Source organism: Episyrphus balteatus, chromosome 2, assembly GCF_945859705.1.
Source record: "Episyrphus balteatus chromosome 2, idEpiBalt1.1, whole genome shotgun sequence".
Lineage (NCBI taxonomy): Eukaryota > Metazoa > Arthropoda > Insecta > Diptera > Syrphidae > Episyrphus > Episyrphus balteatus.
In genome coordinates, this window is record NC_079135.1 from 65,157,339 (window position 1) to 65,175,018 (window position 17,680).

At 37.4% G+C, this 17,680-nt stretch overlaps 1 protein-coding gene across 4 annotated transcripts in view; it reads right to left on the reverse strand.

Annotated features, from left to right (window-relative positions):
- LOC129911054 (probable E3 ubiquitin-protein ligase HERC2) overlaps positions 1 to 17,680 on the reverse strand; it is a 71,001-nt gene that overhangs the window by 24,261 nt on the left and 29,060 nt on the right. For 3 of the 4 annotated variants that reach the window (XR_008771592.1, XM_055988694.1, XM_055988695.1), the window contains exons 2-9: positions 6,839 to 9,568; positions 6,606 to 6,787; positions 6,394 to 6,547; positions 4,407 to 6,203; positions 4,195 to 4,349; positions 2,151 to 3,937; positions 1,668 to 2,083; positions 131 to 1,594 (exon numbers count right to left, since the gene is read on the reverse strand). Coding sequence is in view for 3 of the 4 variants with exons in the window: in XM_055988694.1 (XP_055844669.1) it covers positions 131 to 1,594; positions 1,668 to 2,083; positions 2,151 to 3,937; positions 4,195 to 4,349; positions 4,407 to 6,203; positions 6,394 to 6,547; positions 6,606 to 6,787; positions 6,839 to 9,568 (8,685 nt within the window). In the remaining variant the exon portion in view is untranslated. The remainder of the gene's footprint in view (positions 1 to 130; positions 1,595 to 1,667; positions 2,084 to 2,150; positions 3,938 to 4,194; positions 4,350 to 4,406; positions 6,204 to 6,393; positions 6,548 to 6,605; positions 6,788 to 6,838; positions 9,569 to 17,680) is intronic. The other variant, XM_055988696.1, reaches the window with a different exon arrangement.

Here is a 17,680-nt window from a genome sequence, read left to right on the forward strand (position 1 = left end):
AAACTTTTTAATTGGAATTACCTAAGAGTGGGTTGAACAATTAGTTGCAACCTGATAGGACACATTGAAAATATTTAGTCCCCTACTACGACAGACCCACTCTTTTAAATAAAAAAAATAAATAACATACCTGAATAACACGTTTTCCAATTAAAGTAGACACTAGTTTTGGCTTTAATTGAGTTGTATTATCGCCATGACCCAAACGTCCATATTCACCCAGTCCCCAAGTGTATAATTCACCTGAAGAAGAAATAGCAGCACTATGCGATGATCCACATGCTATATCACGTATTTTCTTGGCACGCAACGACTCAATCATTTTCGGTTTGTCCATGGTCAAACGATTGCCATGTCCTAGCTTACCATCTTCTCCTTCGCCCCACGAGAATACCTTTCCATCCAATGTTAAAGCAAGGGCATGTTTGCCACCAGAATGCACTGCCACTTTTTTCACTACATATTGATGTAGTACTGGGACTTGTCTTGGTACCGAAACATTGCAATTATGCCCCAAGCCTAATCTTCCATTTGTACCTTCACCACATGCAAACACTTTACCATCCTGTGATACTATGAATAAAGATTTAGAGCCACCAGCAATATGAATCGGACGCAAACGGCTAAGTGTTTGTGAGAATGTAGGGACCTTAACTTTAGATCCTTTAAGACCACCTAGTTGCTCCTTGTCATTTAAACCCCACACCATGACCGTACACGGTGGTTCGTTTTGTGATGACTTAGCGTCTGAATAATTTGCAAGAGAGCTTGATTCACTCGACAAGTTATCATATTCGCAAGCCAAAAAAGCAGCATCCATAAGCATAAGATCTAGATCGGTTTGTCGACGACGTCCAATTATATTGATACCATGTACCTTGCATTGTATTCCATTGTTTCGGCAATGTTTTATCACAATTTCAACATATTGATAATATTGTCTTACATCGTTCATTAAAGATACATTCACATCACTATTTTTGACGGAGACCCAGCTATATTCTTTAAGATTGGGGATACTGTCACCCACACGCGTTACTATCAGGGATGGCATGTGTGAACAGTCTGCCGGATTGACAACTATCGATAAGCTATGTATAAGAACGTTTTCATGCATTTCAATACGAATCCAATGTTTTCCCTGAGTACTTGAAGAACTTTGCCAGCAGTTAGAGCTTTTGTCTAGCAAATGCTTTGCCAACGATTCATTCGAGGACACAGTCAATGATCGAATGCAACGTGACCAGTCCTCTATGAGATCAGTTGGTGGTCCATGTAACACAGCAGATGATCCACTATTCATGTGTCCATCTCTGGCGGCATTTACAAGTTCGATTTCATTTAAATTTCCAGTCCAATTTGATTGCTGAGGAAAGTCCACAGTTACATCTTTGCCGTTTACAGAGGAGACCGTTCCAATTGCCCCTCGTGTTATGTAGCCCCATTTATATCGTGGAGTCGAACGGATGCGAACTTGAGAACCAACAACAATTACTCCTCGGTCGAACGCAGTTGGTTTTTCTTTAGGCATTTCAAGAAGCTCAATGTGAACAAAACATACCCAGTAAGTATCTCCATGCATTTGCCAATCAACCTATGCGACAAACAAAAAGAACAAAATATATATTTAAACAGATATATAAAACATGTGCAGCTGACATATTTACCTGCACATTTAAATCATGTAGTCCTTCTGTATCCACTTTGAGTACCGTTCCTATGTCACCCTTCTTTATCTCTTCAAAGTCTCGACAACAACGTACAGTCATTCCTGGGCACACCAACCCTCTTACATACATAGCGTATTGATCTGCAAATTGGAAATCTCTTCGAGTCGCAAATTTTGTTCCACCTGTTTGGTGTGGGTCTTGTATTGATGATCCTTCTACAGTATCACTACTATCAGTGCTATCATTGTCTGAATCAGCTTCGGGGTCATGGCGCCCGATTTTCATCATGCTGCTACCATCGGTATCATATACACTACCTTTAGACGTTGACGGCATTGGTGGACACAGATCTGGGTGCTCTAAAATCCATTGAACAATTTGTTCTGGTGTTGGTGGAACTTCAGTGTGAGCAGCTGGAAATTAAAAAAAAAAAATTTAAATTTAATTCATTTTGATAGAATCTATAAGAATTTTCTTTACTTAAGGTTTTGACTGCAAGTTCAACAGACTTTCTAGAGAAACCCATTTCCATGATCTGAGATACTAATGGACATGGTGCTGTTTTGTTTCTATTTGCTGCAGCTATTGAAGATGCTCCCTGGGCATCAGCAGCAGGTGTGCTACTGCTAACATCATCATTAGAACCATCATTGTATATTGGCACCCCATGAACCAGGGTAGGTTGAACTGGTGGTGGCAATGTTCGTGATAGCAGTGATCCTGGACCAATCAATTCTGAGTGTGCTTGACTTGCCAACATTTGTGAAACATTCAATGCAGCTGTTGCAAGTTCTGCATATGTATATGTAGCTTTTAGGGGAGAAGGCTGCGTCGCTCGAATGAGAATACTTTGGATAAGAAGTTCGTTTTCTGACAACGAAGATGGCGATTCATGTCCAGCAGGTGTCTGGTCTGTTATAACATTCAATTCGTTCGAATTAAGCTTGGCGGCCTGTTGTTGCTGCTCTTCTTCGGAAATACTTTCTTCTGAAGAATATGAACTCATTCCTGGCGAACGTTGTCTTAAGATCTTTCTTAATGAAGCTTGGTGTCGGTAGAGAACGCAATTGGAATTGAGAACACAGATTTGAATCTGTTGTGAGCGCAATAATGAAATGTCAACTGCTCCAGGTATAGATTCTTTTCGCTCGCCAGGACCATACATTAGCACTGACCAAGAATTTAGTAGCATTTCATTCATCGGAAGGCGAGACAAACTGAAAACCGAATAGTCTGCCCCCTCGGACGCGGTGTTCAGTGAAATTTTTCGGAACTCTCCATTTAGAGCATTTCCGTCGGTGCTGAGAAGACATTTGCCTTTATTGGTAAAACCACAAATAGTGGCAGTGCTTCCTTCGTATGAAACTTGAAGTCCTACACGGGGCCTAGTGTCACAACCCCCAATCGTGCTCAACACTCCCATCACATGAACATACTCAGACTCTAGATTAGTAACTTCTAACCCATCATCCCCAAATAATTCGGCGGCTACACAGAGTTTTTGGGATAGAAATGAATTGATGACAGGATTCCACACTGGCAAAGTATGCAACTTCCGAAGCAGTGTTATAATTTCTTCAGCAACTGTTCCTGAATGTGAAGCCGTCAGAAGAACTCTTGACTTTGTATCAGCTGGATTTTGAAGTAGCGAAACATCATTTGGACAATAAAGAGTAATTTTTCCAAGTAGTGAAAACAACTGTTGAACCAATTTTGTAGTTTGTGTAATATTTTCTTCGGTCCAGTTGACCAAAACGGTTTGCAGTAGTCGCAGGCAGTGTATTTTTCTAAAAACATCTTGTTCGCTAGATGTGGCCTGCTCTAGCAGATCAATGTAGAAACTTATCCAAATCGGTGTGGTCAAGAACTTAGACATTACTTTTGATTCACCAACAATCGCACGCAAAAATCCGAGTGTTGTCCAGCTATCAAGACCACAAATACTTCCAAGACCAGATTTTGGGTTTAAAATAGCACGGAACATAGAGGTGACTCCTTGGACAGCAGCTTTATCGATTTTTTCGCTATGTTGACCAACTCCAACTGATATTATTTGGAGCATTTTAGTGCATGCGTAACGCAAAAGTTTTGTGGGGTGCGATTCGCCTGAAAGCTGAGTTTCGCCAATTAAATCATCTTTTTCAGTGTTTTCTGTGTCTGGGGAAACAATATTCGACGCATTGTCAGCTAAGCGAAGATCGTATTGGCCTTCCTTGCCCATGCGGTACGAGTTGGTAGCTCCAGTGTACCATTCTACACGTACCCATCTAAAATGTACAAACATATAAGTATGAATTTTTTGAAAATATGTTGATGAATTTGTTTGAAATTTTTATTTTTTGTGCTGACTAATATTTCCTTCAGAATTGCACTGCCTGTCAAATTTTTTAATCAAACTACTTTTGGAAACTACTACTGAAAATATATGTTTTTTGCAAAAAATATCTATTGTTGCTTATTTTTGGCCAATAAGCCGTTTTATTTGATTTTTTTTTACAAAAAATAAACTTATAAAAACTCTTACCCATCTTCTCCAACTTCACTGATAATTCTTCCTTCTCCAGGTGGATTACCATCTTGGTCTCCCCATTTCCAATCAGCACCTCGGCAAATTCTTGTTCCGATCTTCATTAGTTTTGCTAATTCAGGTCCCGTTAAATTAGCTTTGTTCGATTTTTGCTAAACAAAAAGAATAAAGCATTCAAATATAAAAAAATAACATTTTGGTCAACTTACTTTTAAAATAGTATCTTCATAGACAACAGATAGCTCATATGTATTTTTTATAGCAGGTATATCACCACCTGTTTGACGCAACAATCCCAAAATTGTTCCGAGTGTTCCTGAATTGATAAGTAAACTCAGCTCATTCGGCCCAACATCTTTAGCCAGAATACCAAAAACACTTAAAAGAAACCTTGCTCTGGGCAGTTTCTTTAAAAACACATATGTTCCCAAATTTGAGTTGTCTTTCCCACCATGAAATTTTGGTTTCATCGAAATTTGTTCTTGGTTGACAAGTCTTTGAAGTTCACTTATTGCCCAGTCTAATACTTTCGAATGAGCCAATATTAGATTTGCCTTCTGGAAAGCTGTTATTAGATTTAGATCCTCCAAGATGTTTATAGTAGTTTGTTTGTTGCGTTTAAGATGAAGTCCTAAGTATCCACTTAACATGTTGTATTGTACAGCATCAAGGAGTCCATTTACCTGCAGTATCTCATGGAAAATGTCGAGCCCTTGACGCCGAATGTGATAACGTTGTACCTGACAATACATTGCCCGACGAACTGTTTCTACATCGCATACCTCTTGCATGACAAAATCAACGATCTCATACATTGTCGTCATGCTTAGCTCACCGCCATCAAAACCATGAAGAAACTTTTCACTCAATTTAAGAATAACATCGTTGACAAAAGCCTGCTCGGAATCGGCTTTTTTGTCTCCAAAATCCATGTCATCGCTTTGCAGCGGCTTTTTGTCACTTTCACAAAAAATGTTGTTGTCATTTCCTGATTCAATAAGATTTTCGTTTGATAAATTGTTGCGAAGTGGAGTATTCCCTCCGCCTGTGTTAGTTTCAATTTCTTTATCTAGATTTTCTGCAGATGAAACACGAAGGAGATTTTCCTGGGATTGGTTTTTTAGCGCAGCGTGTTGGCTTTGAATGGTAACATTAAGTATGTCTTCAGGTTTATTACAAGCTAACTGTTTCTTTTCAGTGCGCATCTCAGATATAATGTTTTTAACAACCGTTTTGAACCTTGGAAATTTGTGCAAAATACAAAGCTTTCTTAAGCCTGATTGTTCAAGGCTTATTGCCGGACGCACTTCGTATAAAAGAAATCTCAGACGTTCCAACATAGGAGCACATACTTCTTTGTAGCTCCTATTTAACTGCTGGCGTGTCCTCACAACTGCCCATTTTGTTTGATGAACAAGTCGTATAATTTCAGAAATTTGTTTTGGTGGCTTTTCAGTTAAACCACCAAGTTCACGATCAATTACAGCTAAAATAAGTGGACCAAGACTTTGATGACGAATAAGAACCGCAGTTAATAATCTTTCGAGTTCCTGAACTGAATGCTCTGGGGGAAATTCTTGGTGCCAAATAAGATTATGTTCTTTGCAAAATCGTTCTGATACCGCCATCCATCCTGATACCAATGGATCAGAAAGTCTTGCTTCTCCAAGACCACTGAGTAGAGCTTCAATTCTTTGGTGCACAGAGCTAAATGTCGGTTGATCTAAGCAGCTTGGCATTTGATGATTACTGGGTTCAGTTGGAGTGCTTCCAGCTGTACTAGCACTGCTTCGAGCTTCGCCTTTTTCTTCGTCGAATGGATTCGTTGGTTGAAGAACCTGTAAACCTCCACTTAGAATTTTAGAGCGAAGAATGCTTTTGCATTGAATTTCGGCTGGCTGCAAGGGAGGACCAGCTTGAAGAATGCTTGTTACAAGTCCAAGTAAAAACGACAAAGCCCGTTCCGAGTTGAAATGAGTTAATACTTTGCTTTGATGTAGTTGTGGCTGCAATTATCATTAAAAATATATTTTTGACTTATGATTTATGCAATATTAATTATAGATAATTATAAATAAAAAAATAATGTATTATTAAATGAAAACATAAACTAATTTGTCATTTGTTTACTAATTTAAAAATATAAACGATGAATTGTAAATAAGTCTAATAAAAAAAAAAAAAACAAAGACAAACCTTCTCGTCCGAAATATTGGGCGCGTACTTTCCCACTTTGTAGTTGTTCATTATATACTCCAGTGCATGTCTATAGTTTGGTGCATTAAAATCAGACGTAAGATCTTTTCCAACTCCGGCTTCAATAAGCTCATTGATGGCATGAACATCGCTTCTACATTAATACAAAATTACACACATATCCAATTAAGACAGAGATCATTTTAACTTACTGATAGTCATTAACATCGCACACATATCCATGTATTATGACCCATTTTCCACCATCTGCAATCTGATTTTCAAAATCATTTTTTCTGATAAGCAGTGGTTCTTCTTGGATAGGTGAAGTTTTTTGTGTACCACGACAAATGATGCCTGGCCAACCCATATCATCCGAATCCTGAAATAAAAACTAATTTGAAAATTGTGTTTAAAAAACAAAAAAAAACACGAAGAATTTTACCTGAATTTCACTGTCACAAATAACTCTATTTAAGTTATCTAGAGCATGTAATAGGGGTATGAATGTTTTTGTCCATTCAAATCCCTGCAAAATGTTTGGCTTATCACGGTTCAATATAACTAGTCCTATAAGCATTTCGTACAGCAATGTGTCTGAAATATCTGACTTGAGAATGTCAACCACACCATCCTTGCCCTGCAATGCAATCTCGTGGGCTTTTTGCAGCGACATCACACACAATCCTACTGCTCCATGAACGTACTTACTGAGAAGTGCTTCTGCTCCCGATGAGTCCTCTGCTTTGGATTGATGGATGTTTGAGAATAAAAGACGTTGAAACCTATGCAAAAGATCTAGGCTGGGGCTTGTGTGCTCTGGTAATGTCATTCCTCCATCATCATCGGTTTTTATCATACCAGCACTAATCAAAAGTTGTGACAATCGAGCCTGAGTAAGAGCAGAATTATTTCGCAGAAGTTGTTTTATTAAATGAAGAAGTGGTAAATTATGTCCACTTTCTATACATTCAGAGGTTTCCGATCGAATAGCTTGATTCAGAGCTATTTCTAGACCTCCTTCGGCCATTAGTGAGCCAACAAGAAGATCTGTCATAAAACGATGACCAGAAGATGAAATACCCGGTTCAGATGGCAACAAGGATGTTAGTGTTTGAGCTCTCTCTGAAGCTGTTGGTAATAGTACACTCCAACCAATTTGTAAAGTCCATTGCGCTGCTTCTTGCATTGTTTTTAGAATGCACGATCCACCGGCTAGTCCAAGTATGCGTGTCTTTAGGTTAATTAGTAATCTAGAACCTTCATTCAAGCCGACTGATTTTGGAGATATTCCATTAGCAATAAGAGCATGCAATTGAAGCCTTAGTAAGTTTAAACAAGCAACTGCAATGCATTCTGACTCTTGATTCGGCGTTTGCCGAATTTCCTGTCCACAAACCATGCCCAAAAGTTGATCCAATAGTCGGAAAGTATGGTCAGATAGATCAATTACAAATGGTATTTTTGTTGGAATTCCTTGTATTGAAGTCTGGCTCCATACTATGCTCTGCGTAGCTCCACATGATATTCCAGATACACGCACCGATGGATGGGTAGCCAAAATGGGGGAAGAGAGAATAGGATCTTTTGATATACCCTGCGGACAGACTTGTTGGTAGTCATTGCGACCCCAACCGAAAACTTCTCCAGTGTTGCTTAAAGCCATGCAATGCGCAGCACCAACGGCGACATCTACAATGAGCTTTCCCTCAAGTGCATTTATAAGTCTTGGTGTATTAACAATTTCAACGACTCCTTGAATGCTTTTGTCCATACAACCATGACCAAGTCGTCCACCAAGTCCTTTTCCCCAAGTATAAATTTTTCCATCACAAGTCAGAGCTAAACTAAATTGAGATCCCGTGAAGACTCTTTGTACTCTTGGCAAAGCTTCAATATGAATGGGTAATTGTGATCCATTGCACGAACCATTTCCCAGTTTTCCATAGTCTCCATCTCCCCATGCAAAGACTAGGCCCTCCGCAGTTACACAAAGTGTGTGAGAATCACCACTTCCAAGTGCCACATCCACGATTTCATATTCAAGCAACGCTTTTACAAGAGTTGGGGTAAACTTATCGTCAGAATTTCCATGACCCAGTCGACCATATGTGCCACGTCCCCAGGTGTAAAGATTTCCATTGATAGTAATAGCTGCACTGTATGTACATCCGCAGTGTACACTTCGGACGTTGTTCTCTAAACTACTTATTTTTTGAGGATCTTCTAGAGGAAGAGCATCACCATGTCCTAATCGACCACCTTCTCCACTTCCCCAAGAATACGCGTAACCGTTTATGTCCAGAGCCAAATAGTGTCTACCTTCACAGTGTGATGAAATACTTTGTATGGTTGTTTCAGACAACTCATTTACCAATACCGGGTCAAGTTCTGGTTTTGAAATTTTCCAAGTATAAACCTTTCCACACTGTGTTAGTAAAAGCACATTCTCTTCCGAGAAAACAATCTGCTTCACCTGAAAGTTGAAATTAACGATGGGAGCTGAGTACAACGGGTAATTGCTTTGGACACCAGGCATTGGTATCCCAACCGATGGTTCAGCTGTGAATCCATAATGGTCGTTGCAAAGTTGAAGCCAACCTAATGCGAATACCTGTTGTTGATCATGAGATGGTTGGGTTGGTTGCTGTGGTGATTGGCATTCTACAATACTTGGTTTATTTTTAGCTACAGCTGGAATTGCTGTGCCAGTTGGCATGTGTGGCTTTGCTAAACGATCTAGATGTGACACCAATACGACAGCTGATTGCTTGAGGTCCACATTTGATGTTTCTTGATCGGGTAGTGTAAGAAATCGCAGAAATGATTCTGTTGCGCTTGCTGGCAAAATATCTGTAGATGATGAAGAAATTCCATAGTTGCCGATGCTTTCATAGCGTCTAAGAATAGGTACAAGTGGTGCCCCGGTGTTTTGTGGTGTATCACGGTTATCATCGGTTTCTTTTTCTTTTTCCCAAAGCATTAGTAGAAGAACTATTGCTTCAAGCGATGCACTCAAAGTTCCTTTTTGGGCGCCCAATTCCAATAGCAAACACAATGCAGTGTGTCGATCCTCACGTGGCGCGATGCACCTTCCGCCCATTATGTCTCCAAGTGCAACTTGTCGGAGAAACTTGATAGAGCGTTCAAGAACTTCTATCCACAAAGGAGAAACCTAAAAACAGATTTAAAATAAGAGGATTGTTAGACAAGTTTCCGAGTTACATATTTGAATTTTTAAGCTATTGCATAGATTTTAACGTAGGCCTGGCATGGGAAGCGAACCAAGAAATATAGTAACGAAAAATTTTTACACCCCACACTTAGGTAATTCGCTAAACGTATATGGTAAGTGTGTATGTGTATGTGTGTATGGTACGATTGTAAGAAGCTTGCATGTATGGAGAAGAACGAGGGAAAGCAAGCAGCTGTTTGTGTGAATGGTTTTGGTTCAGACAGAGAGGGTTATATAAATTGTGTTAGACAACAAAGAGAGGAGTAAGGAGGAAGACCATAAATGCTGTGTTTGCAGAATAAATCAGGAGCAACAAAAATTATCTGTATTTTCAGAAGAGATTTATTTGTGTATACCTTTCATACTTGCAGGGCATCTGCTTGTGTTATCAATTTATATTGAAGGTTTTGAATGAACAACAACAACTTGTGTGTGTTACCACCAAGTTCATAGCTATTTTTTTTTCTTTTGTTTTCTCTTCCCATTCTTCTGTTTTTTGTTCAACTTTTTGTGATTTGTGAACAAGTAAAGCCAGAACCATAATTGGTGGATGGAGTCGGAAGCTACTGTCAATTGTTGTTGTTTTCTTTGTAATTTCGATAAGTTTTCATCCGTCGAGTGCGGTTGCGAGCGCTGTTCCCCTCCGTTTCATCCTACGCTTCAGTCAATTATAGTTCTGGCTTGCGATTGCGATATTAAATCACAAAAGAAAAAGTAATCTTGTGTTTTCGTATTTTTTGATCTGGAAAAGTTTATGAGATTGTGTGTATGCATGTTTTCAAATGTGACCTTGTTGTTGTATATGAATTGATAGGTAGATACCAGAGATCCAAATGAGTATGTTCGAACCAAATGCACAGCAAGGTTGAATGAAATAAGACACGATCTTCAAATCCTTAACCAAACTGTCAGCAGAAGTACATATGGACTCATCGGTGGCGACTTCAATGCAAGACATCAGCGATGGATGGATACCGAAAACAACAATGATGGAAATACTATTGTCAACTGGCTGGACGATAACAGTGATCAACATTCCCTAGTCATCATCTCTCAAACTAAGCCCACATTCCCGAGAACACCATCAACGCTTGACTTCTTTCTTGCAACTTCAAACCTAGTATTCATTCTACCAGAATTGAAAAACTATTTCTGCACAACACTCACTAGTGACTCAGACCACGAAGCAGTTATCCTCTCTATAAATCTACAACACCAGATCCTCACCGCAAACCGGCCAGAAGAAGGATTCATCAACTATTCTAAGCTGGATGTTCCAAGGCTTCAGAGAGACATCGACAGAGCAATCATTCTACCTGCAGAGAATAGCAATCGTCAAAACAATCAGATCGATGCTGCAATTGACGACTTGGAGAATGCTGTCAGTACTGCCCTAGAAAATCAGAAACAGCGAAGGACTTCCAAAGATAAATACCAACATCTGCCCATATATATCCAGAACCTCTACCACCATAGACAACAGCTAAGGAAACTGCTCCAAAGGATTCACCAGAGGGAGTTAAATACCAACAACAGCAACTACCAAACTGTACTCAGCGAACTCAACTGTGTAAACACTATGTTTAGGAACTCAGTACAGCACTTCAACGATATCCAGCTCCAGAAGAGACTCCAAGCAATCAAGCCAGGTCCGGATACTTTCAAGAAGATCAACAGTGTTATCGGAAAGAAGCCTCCTATGCCAGTCATCATCACAACACCTAATGGAGAAGTTACAACTAGCGAAGATAAAGCAAAAGCGTTTGCCGACTACTTTGAAAATCACTTCAAACCGAACCCGCCTCTGGACCCTGAGTTTTTAGAAGAAGTCAACACTTCAGTGGAACGCGCCCACACAATCACTGAGACCAGGCAATTCAGCGACAGCAATCTTGCAAGCGACCCCACACACAACTCCGAGCTTACCAACCCAGATGAAATAAAGGAAATTCTACAAAGGAGCCATCAAAAGAAGTCAACAGGACCAGATAACATCTCTAATTTTATTCTGAAAAGAGTGCCTCATTCAGCGATAATTTTCTTGGCAATTATCTTAAACAACTGCGTTGTCAATTGCTACTTTCCTAGCAAATGGAAAAAAGCTAAAGTCGTGGAAAACAACAAGGACGTCTCTGGATATAGGCCCATTTCACTTCTAAGCAATATGAGCAAGATACTCGAAGAGCTTATACTTAGGCCTCTGAAATCATTTTGCAGCGACAACTGCATAGTGCCTGACATGCAGTTCGGATTCCGGGAAAAACACTCTACACTCCATCCACTCCTAAAACTCCAACACGATGTTGTCGCCTCTCTAAACGAAAACCAAGTCACTTTCGGGTGTTTTCTCGACATAGAAAAAGCATTTGACAGTGTCTGGATACAAGGACTTATTCACAAACTCTTCCAGCTAAGATTTCCAATTTCACTAATCAAAATTATTTACAGCTTTCTTCATTCCAGATCGTTCTTTGTACAATTAGGAAACAGCCAATCAACAATGAGGACAATTAATGCTGGAGTTGCCCAAGGATCGAAGCTAGGACCATTCCTCTTCAATATTTACACATCCGATCAGCCATACCCAGAATTAGCTCAGAATCTCCTGTTTGCAGACGACTCTCTCACGTACGCGAAGTCTAAGTCACCCATATTAGCCGCAAGGAAAGTTGAAGCCCACATAAGACGACTTTACGAGTTTTATAAGCGCTGGGGCTTCAAAATCAACACAGCCAAATCTAAACTGATATGCTTTAGACGACCAGCCACCCCAGGAAATCCTAGAATACGCTCTGCCAGGAACTGCAGGAACATCAAGATAAGCCTTCCCGATGGAACACAAATTTCAGCAAAAAATAACGTCAAATATCTGGGAATACAATTAGACGAGAAGAACCGATTCAACCCTCAAGCAGTAGCCGTTTTGAAAAAAGCCAAATTCGCCTTTCATCGCATTCATCCACTTATGCGGAAAAGAAACGGACTCAGCCAAAAGACAAAGCTTCTCCTGTACAAGCAGCTCATAAGGCCTATCATCACCTACTGTTTTCCTATCTGGTTCACATTGACAAAATCCCACCTAAACAAGTTAGCAATCCTGGAGAGGAAAATCTTAAGGATCTGTACAGGCATGCACTACGACAGGATACGCAGGAAACACATCAGCAACAAGAGACTGTATGAAGAATTCCAAATTATAAAACTCGACAAGTATCTTATCCAATCAAGCAGAAGATGCCTACAGAACCTGAGCAACCATCCAAACCCAATAATAGGAAGAGTCATAAACCAGCCAAGACAGCCTAACCAGCGGTACCTAGAAGCTAAGGAACTTTTGGATGAGGATTTGATATCAACCAACGACGAAGAGAACATCCCCTTCTACGCTGATCCTGGATCAGCTCACTATCGTGGCTGAAAGCCTCACCCACTCCCTAATCCAACCATCACAATGACAACCGGACTTGAACAACCTGAGTTAAGAAGTTGCCAGCAGAATTAATATTTAAAACAAACACAATTACAATTAACTGTAAATTAAGCTTATAAAAAAAAAACAATGTAAAAACGTTAGGCCCCTTTTGTGCCAACATAATACTAATATAATCAATGTAAATTTTTAGATAACTAGCTTTAAGCAAATTGTATATATATAATTACTGTTCAATAAAAATATCGTTAAATCGTTAGTATGTTCGAACCTGTTCGAACAATTTAAATTTTTTAAAATTATCGTTCGTGCTCGATCGTTTACTCACAAAGAAACCATACAAATTGTTTGAACTCTTGAGTATACTCGATCCTCAATACCCACGAACAAAATTACTCGTAAACAGATCGACTGTTCATAAACACTAGGCTTTACTCAAAATGACCGAAAGTGATCGAAGTGTTCGAACGTGATCGAAAAATCATGAACAGTTTGAACAATGAAAACAACCACTTCCAATTTCTACGTCCTATATGTACCTTTTGCATATTTTTTTTATTTAGGTTTTGAGTGTTGGTTGTTTGCGGTACAACTGCAATTAAAGCAGGTTATTTAAATTTTACAATTGTGGTTTTAAAAAAGGGATTTTCAATGACTGAGTAAATAAAAAAGTAATTAGTCGTTAGGGAACAATACAAATGGGATAGTGGGGAATGCCCAGTTAATTTGTGCAGGTAGGTGCGTAGTAGAAACATATCCCTAAAAAATATGCAATAATACGATTTGGGATGATTGTTTTAAAAAAAAATTACTATTTTTTCGGGTAGGTATATTGGGGAAATTACAAATCAGCATGAAAGGGTTAAAGGGAAAGTTATGAATGAAATATACACTACTGGAAAAAATTAAGGGATCAAAAAAAAATTCCAAATTTTTGGGCAAATTTCAACAGGCCGTAACTTCGAAAGAAATGGTCGTACAAGAAATCGATAAAGAAGGAAATTGTAGCTCCAAGTGTCTAGTTTTTGGATTAGAACTTTAAAAATTTTTAACCTCCGCGGTTTTTGAGTAATCGTAGAAAAACCAGCAACAAAAAAATTTTCAAAAATTTTTTAGTTTTTTTTTTGGTCTACGGGCGTGGAAAAAATTTTTTTAGCTTAACCACTATAAGGATCGGATACTTTGTTCATTTAGCTTTAATTTGTTTTTTTGAACACCTCGATACGTCCACTTCTCGCCGAGATATCGGTCTTCAAATGGAAAAAAATCCTTTGTGTTTGATTATCGATATCTCAGCAACCAATGATCGCACAGAAAGTTAAAGGTGGGTTTCAAGAACTTGAATGAATTCTCCTTAACGGCTAGCCATTGCTTTTCCAAAAAAAATTTTTTTCTTATTTTCACATGAATTTGAAAATGCAACAAAAAAAGGGCTTTTGGTGGTTTTTTGGAAAATCGAGCGCTAGATCGAAAATATTGAGGAAACCGCTAATGTTAAGTGTGCATTTTACAGTTCAATATGTCCACAAAAACCCTACAAAAAATCAAATTAATCCAGCCAGCCGTTTTTTTTGTTGCACTCGATCGAATTTTTGAAAAAATTAAAGGATCACGTTTTTTGCTCTGAAAAGCTCAATTTTCTTTTCTCATTTTGTAATGAGAAAAAAAATTGTTTTTCCTAGCTTTTTCCACATTTTTGCTCCAGAAAAAGCTTAAATTTAAAACAAAACAAAATTCCAAAAAAAAAAAAAAATTTAAAAAAATAAAATTTTTTTGAATTTTTTTCTCTTGAAAAGTTTAAGAGAAAAAAATTTTATTTTTTTAAATTTTTTTTTTTTTTTTGGAATTTTGTTTTGTTTTAAATTTAAGCTTTTTCTGGAGCAAAAATGTGGAAAAAGCTAGGAAAAACAATTTTTTTTCTCATTACAAAATGAGAAAAGAAAATTGAGCTTTTCAGAGCAAAAAACGTGATCCTTTAATTTTTTCAAAAATTCGATCGAGTGAAACAAAAAAACGGCTGGCTGGATTAATTTGATTTTTTGTAGGGTTTTTGTGGACATATTGAACTGTAAAATGCACACTTAACATTAGCGGTTTCCTCAATATTTTCGATCTAGCGCTCGATTTACCAAAAAACCACCAAAAGCCCTTTTTTTGTTGCATTTTCAAATTCATGTGAAAATAAGAAAAAAATTTTTTTTGGAAAAGCAATGGCTAGCCGTTAAGGAGAATTCATTCAAGTTCTTGAAACCCACCTTTAACTTTCTGTGCGATCATTGGTTGCTGAGATATCGATAATCAAACACAAAGGATTTTTTTCCATTTGAAGACCGATATCTCGGCGAGAAGTGGACGTATCGAGGAGTTCAAAAAACCAAATTAAAGCTAAATGAACAAAGTATCCGATCCTTATAGTGGTTAAGCTAAATAATTTTTTTCACGCCCGTAGACCAAAAAAAAAACTAAAAAATTTTTGAAAATTTTTTTGTTGCTGGTTTTTCTACGATTACTCAAAAACCGCGGAGGTTAAAAATTTTTAAAGTTCTAATCCAAAAACTAGACACTTGGAGCTACAATTTCCTTCTTTATCGATTTCTTGTACGACCATTTCTTTCGAAGTTACGGCCTGTTGAAATTTGCCCAAAAATTTGGAATTTTTTTTTGATCCCTTAATTTTTTCCAGTAGTGTATTAGTTCAAAAGCTGATTTCTTGTGAGAACAATATTTAAATAGTAATCTTCTTAGTTCATTTAAAAAAGTAATAGTTTTATAAAAAAAAAACAATGGATGAACAAAGTATTAGCTTAAATCTTAATAATAATATATTTTCTATTTGCGACAAAAGAAACTGTCGAAGTAAGGTATGGGGGACTTTTGGCGAAATAAAAAATCAAAATGGTGATACTATACCAAACTTTGTGGCATGCAGATCGTGCAAAAAAGTGATGAAAAATTTTAAAACAACGACGAACCTTTTGAGGCACGGATGTTTTAAAGAAAACTTGCCAAAAATAAACAAAGAAGTGATTGTGTCGATGGCCGATAAGAAAGCAGTTTTTGATGTGTATGTGAGGCTGTGTATTGAAGATATTCGACCGTTTTCTACTGTAGAAGGCTCTGGAATGCAGGCATTTGTTAAAGAGTGTATGAAAATCGGTGCTAAATACGGAGAACATGTTAACGTGAAAGACATGCTTCCTGTCATTGGAACAACCATAAGCAACAATGTAAAAAATATTAAAGACAAGTTAGTGGAAAAAGTCAAAACAGAACTCGGTTTTATTTAAAACTTTTCGGCAACAACAGATTTGTGGACTGACATTTTGGAAAATTCAGAAAATTTAAGTGATTTAAAATACAAATAGTCTATTGAATAGACCCTTTTGGATGGAACAAATTCGTTCAAGAGTTTTTATTGCTGATTATGATTCCTTGCCATACAAGAATACTCCAGCCAAAAGTGCTACTAAATCCGTTGGTGCATTTCTGAGAAAACGGCAACACTGGTCGGTTTTCAGTTTTTTTGATTTAACTCGAAAACCAAGCCTGACTTTGAAATGGTTCAAAGACACTTTTCATAGCAAATTAAATTTTCTGTCAAGTTAAGATGGTTAATAAATTTTAAAAATTATTTTTGACTAAAATTCTAACCTAAAATCAAAGAAAAAAAAGTTAAAAAATTGACAATTTTATTTTTTCTTACTAAATCAAGGGGCATTTTGTGTATGTAGTCGGGACGTCCAAACTTTGTACTAATGAAATAAAGTAGAGGTAAAATCCTTTGATAATATGCAATTTTAATTTTTTTTTGTCAAGAAACAACTTAAATGTACCTATTCAAAAATTAGCACTTTTTCTAAATTTCTGACTTTTTTAGTTAAAAGCAAGTTTTTAAAACTCGATAAAATCGTATTAATTGGTAACTTTTTGACTTTTAAAGTAAACATACTTCGAAGGATTGATTTAATATAAACTAAATATGGCAAACAAAAAAATTTATTTGCATCCTTATGGCCTATTGTGCAATTTTGTGTATGTGCATTTTTATAAATACGGGTTGAATGGATGGACGGAGAGCCATTAGCTTTGGTCTATTGCATAGAAGAACATTTAATACCAACTCTTTTACTGTTTTCAATGGCCTGAAAAACAATTCTTGAAAAATCTGCGACCAACGAAAAGTTTCTCTTAAAAAACGAAAACAATACTCTAATGAGTTTGAAACAAAATAGCTCAGGCAAATTAGTAAATCCAATTGCACTTTTCGCGGGATAAATTTTTTTCATGGAACGTGTTTAGGTGAATGTCCTTATAGTAAAAGTGAATTTTTTGGGATGATAAGATATCGGAAACAGCCGCCATCTTGGAAAAGAGGTCGGTGACGTTTTTATTTTATAACTCCATTTTTACTCATTTAAACCAAAAATGTCCAAGGATAGACTTATTATAAATTAAATTATCTAAAAAATGATATACAAATGAATTCCGTGAACTGGTTAAATTCAATTTTATAGTCGGTCAAAGTCCAGGTTCTTCTCGCAAGGTTAAGACAATATGACATTTTTCCAAATATCTGAAGAACTTTTTATTTGTTTGGGATTTTCTTAAAGAATGAATTATAG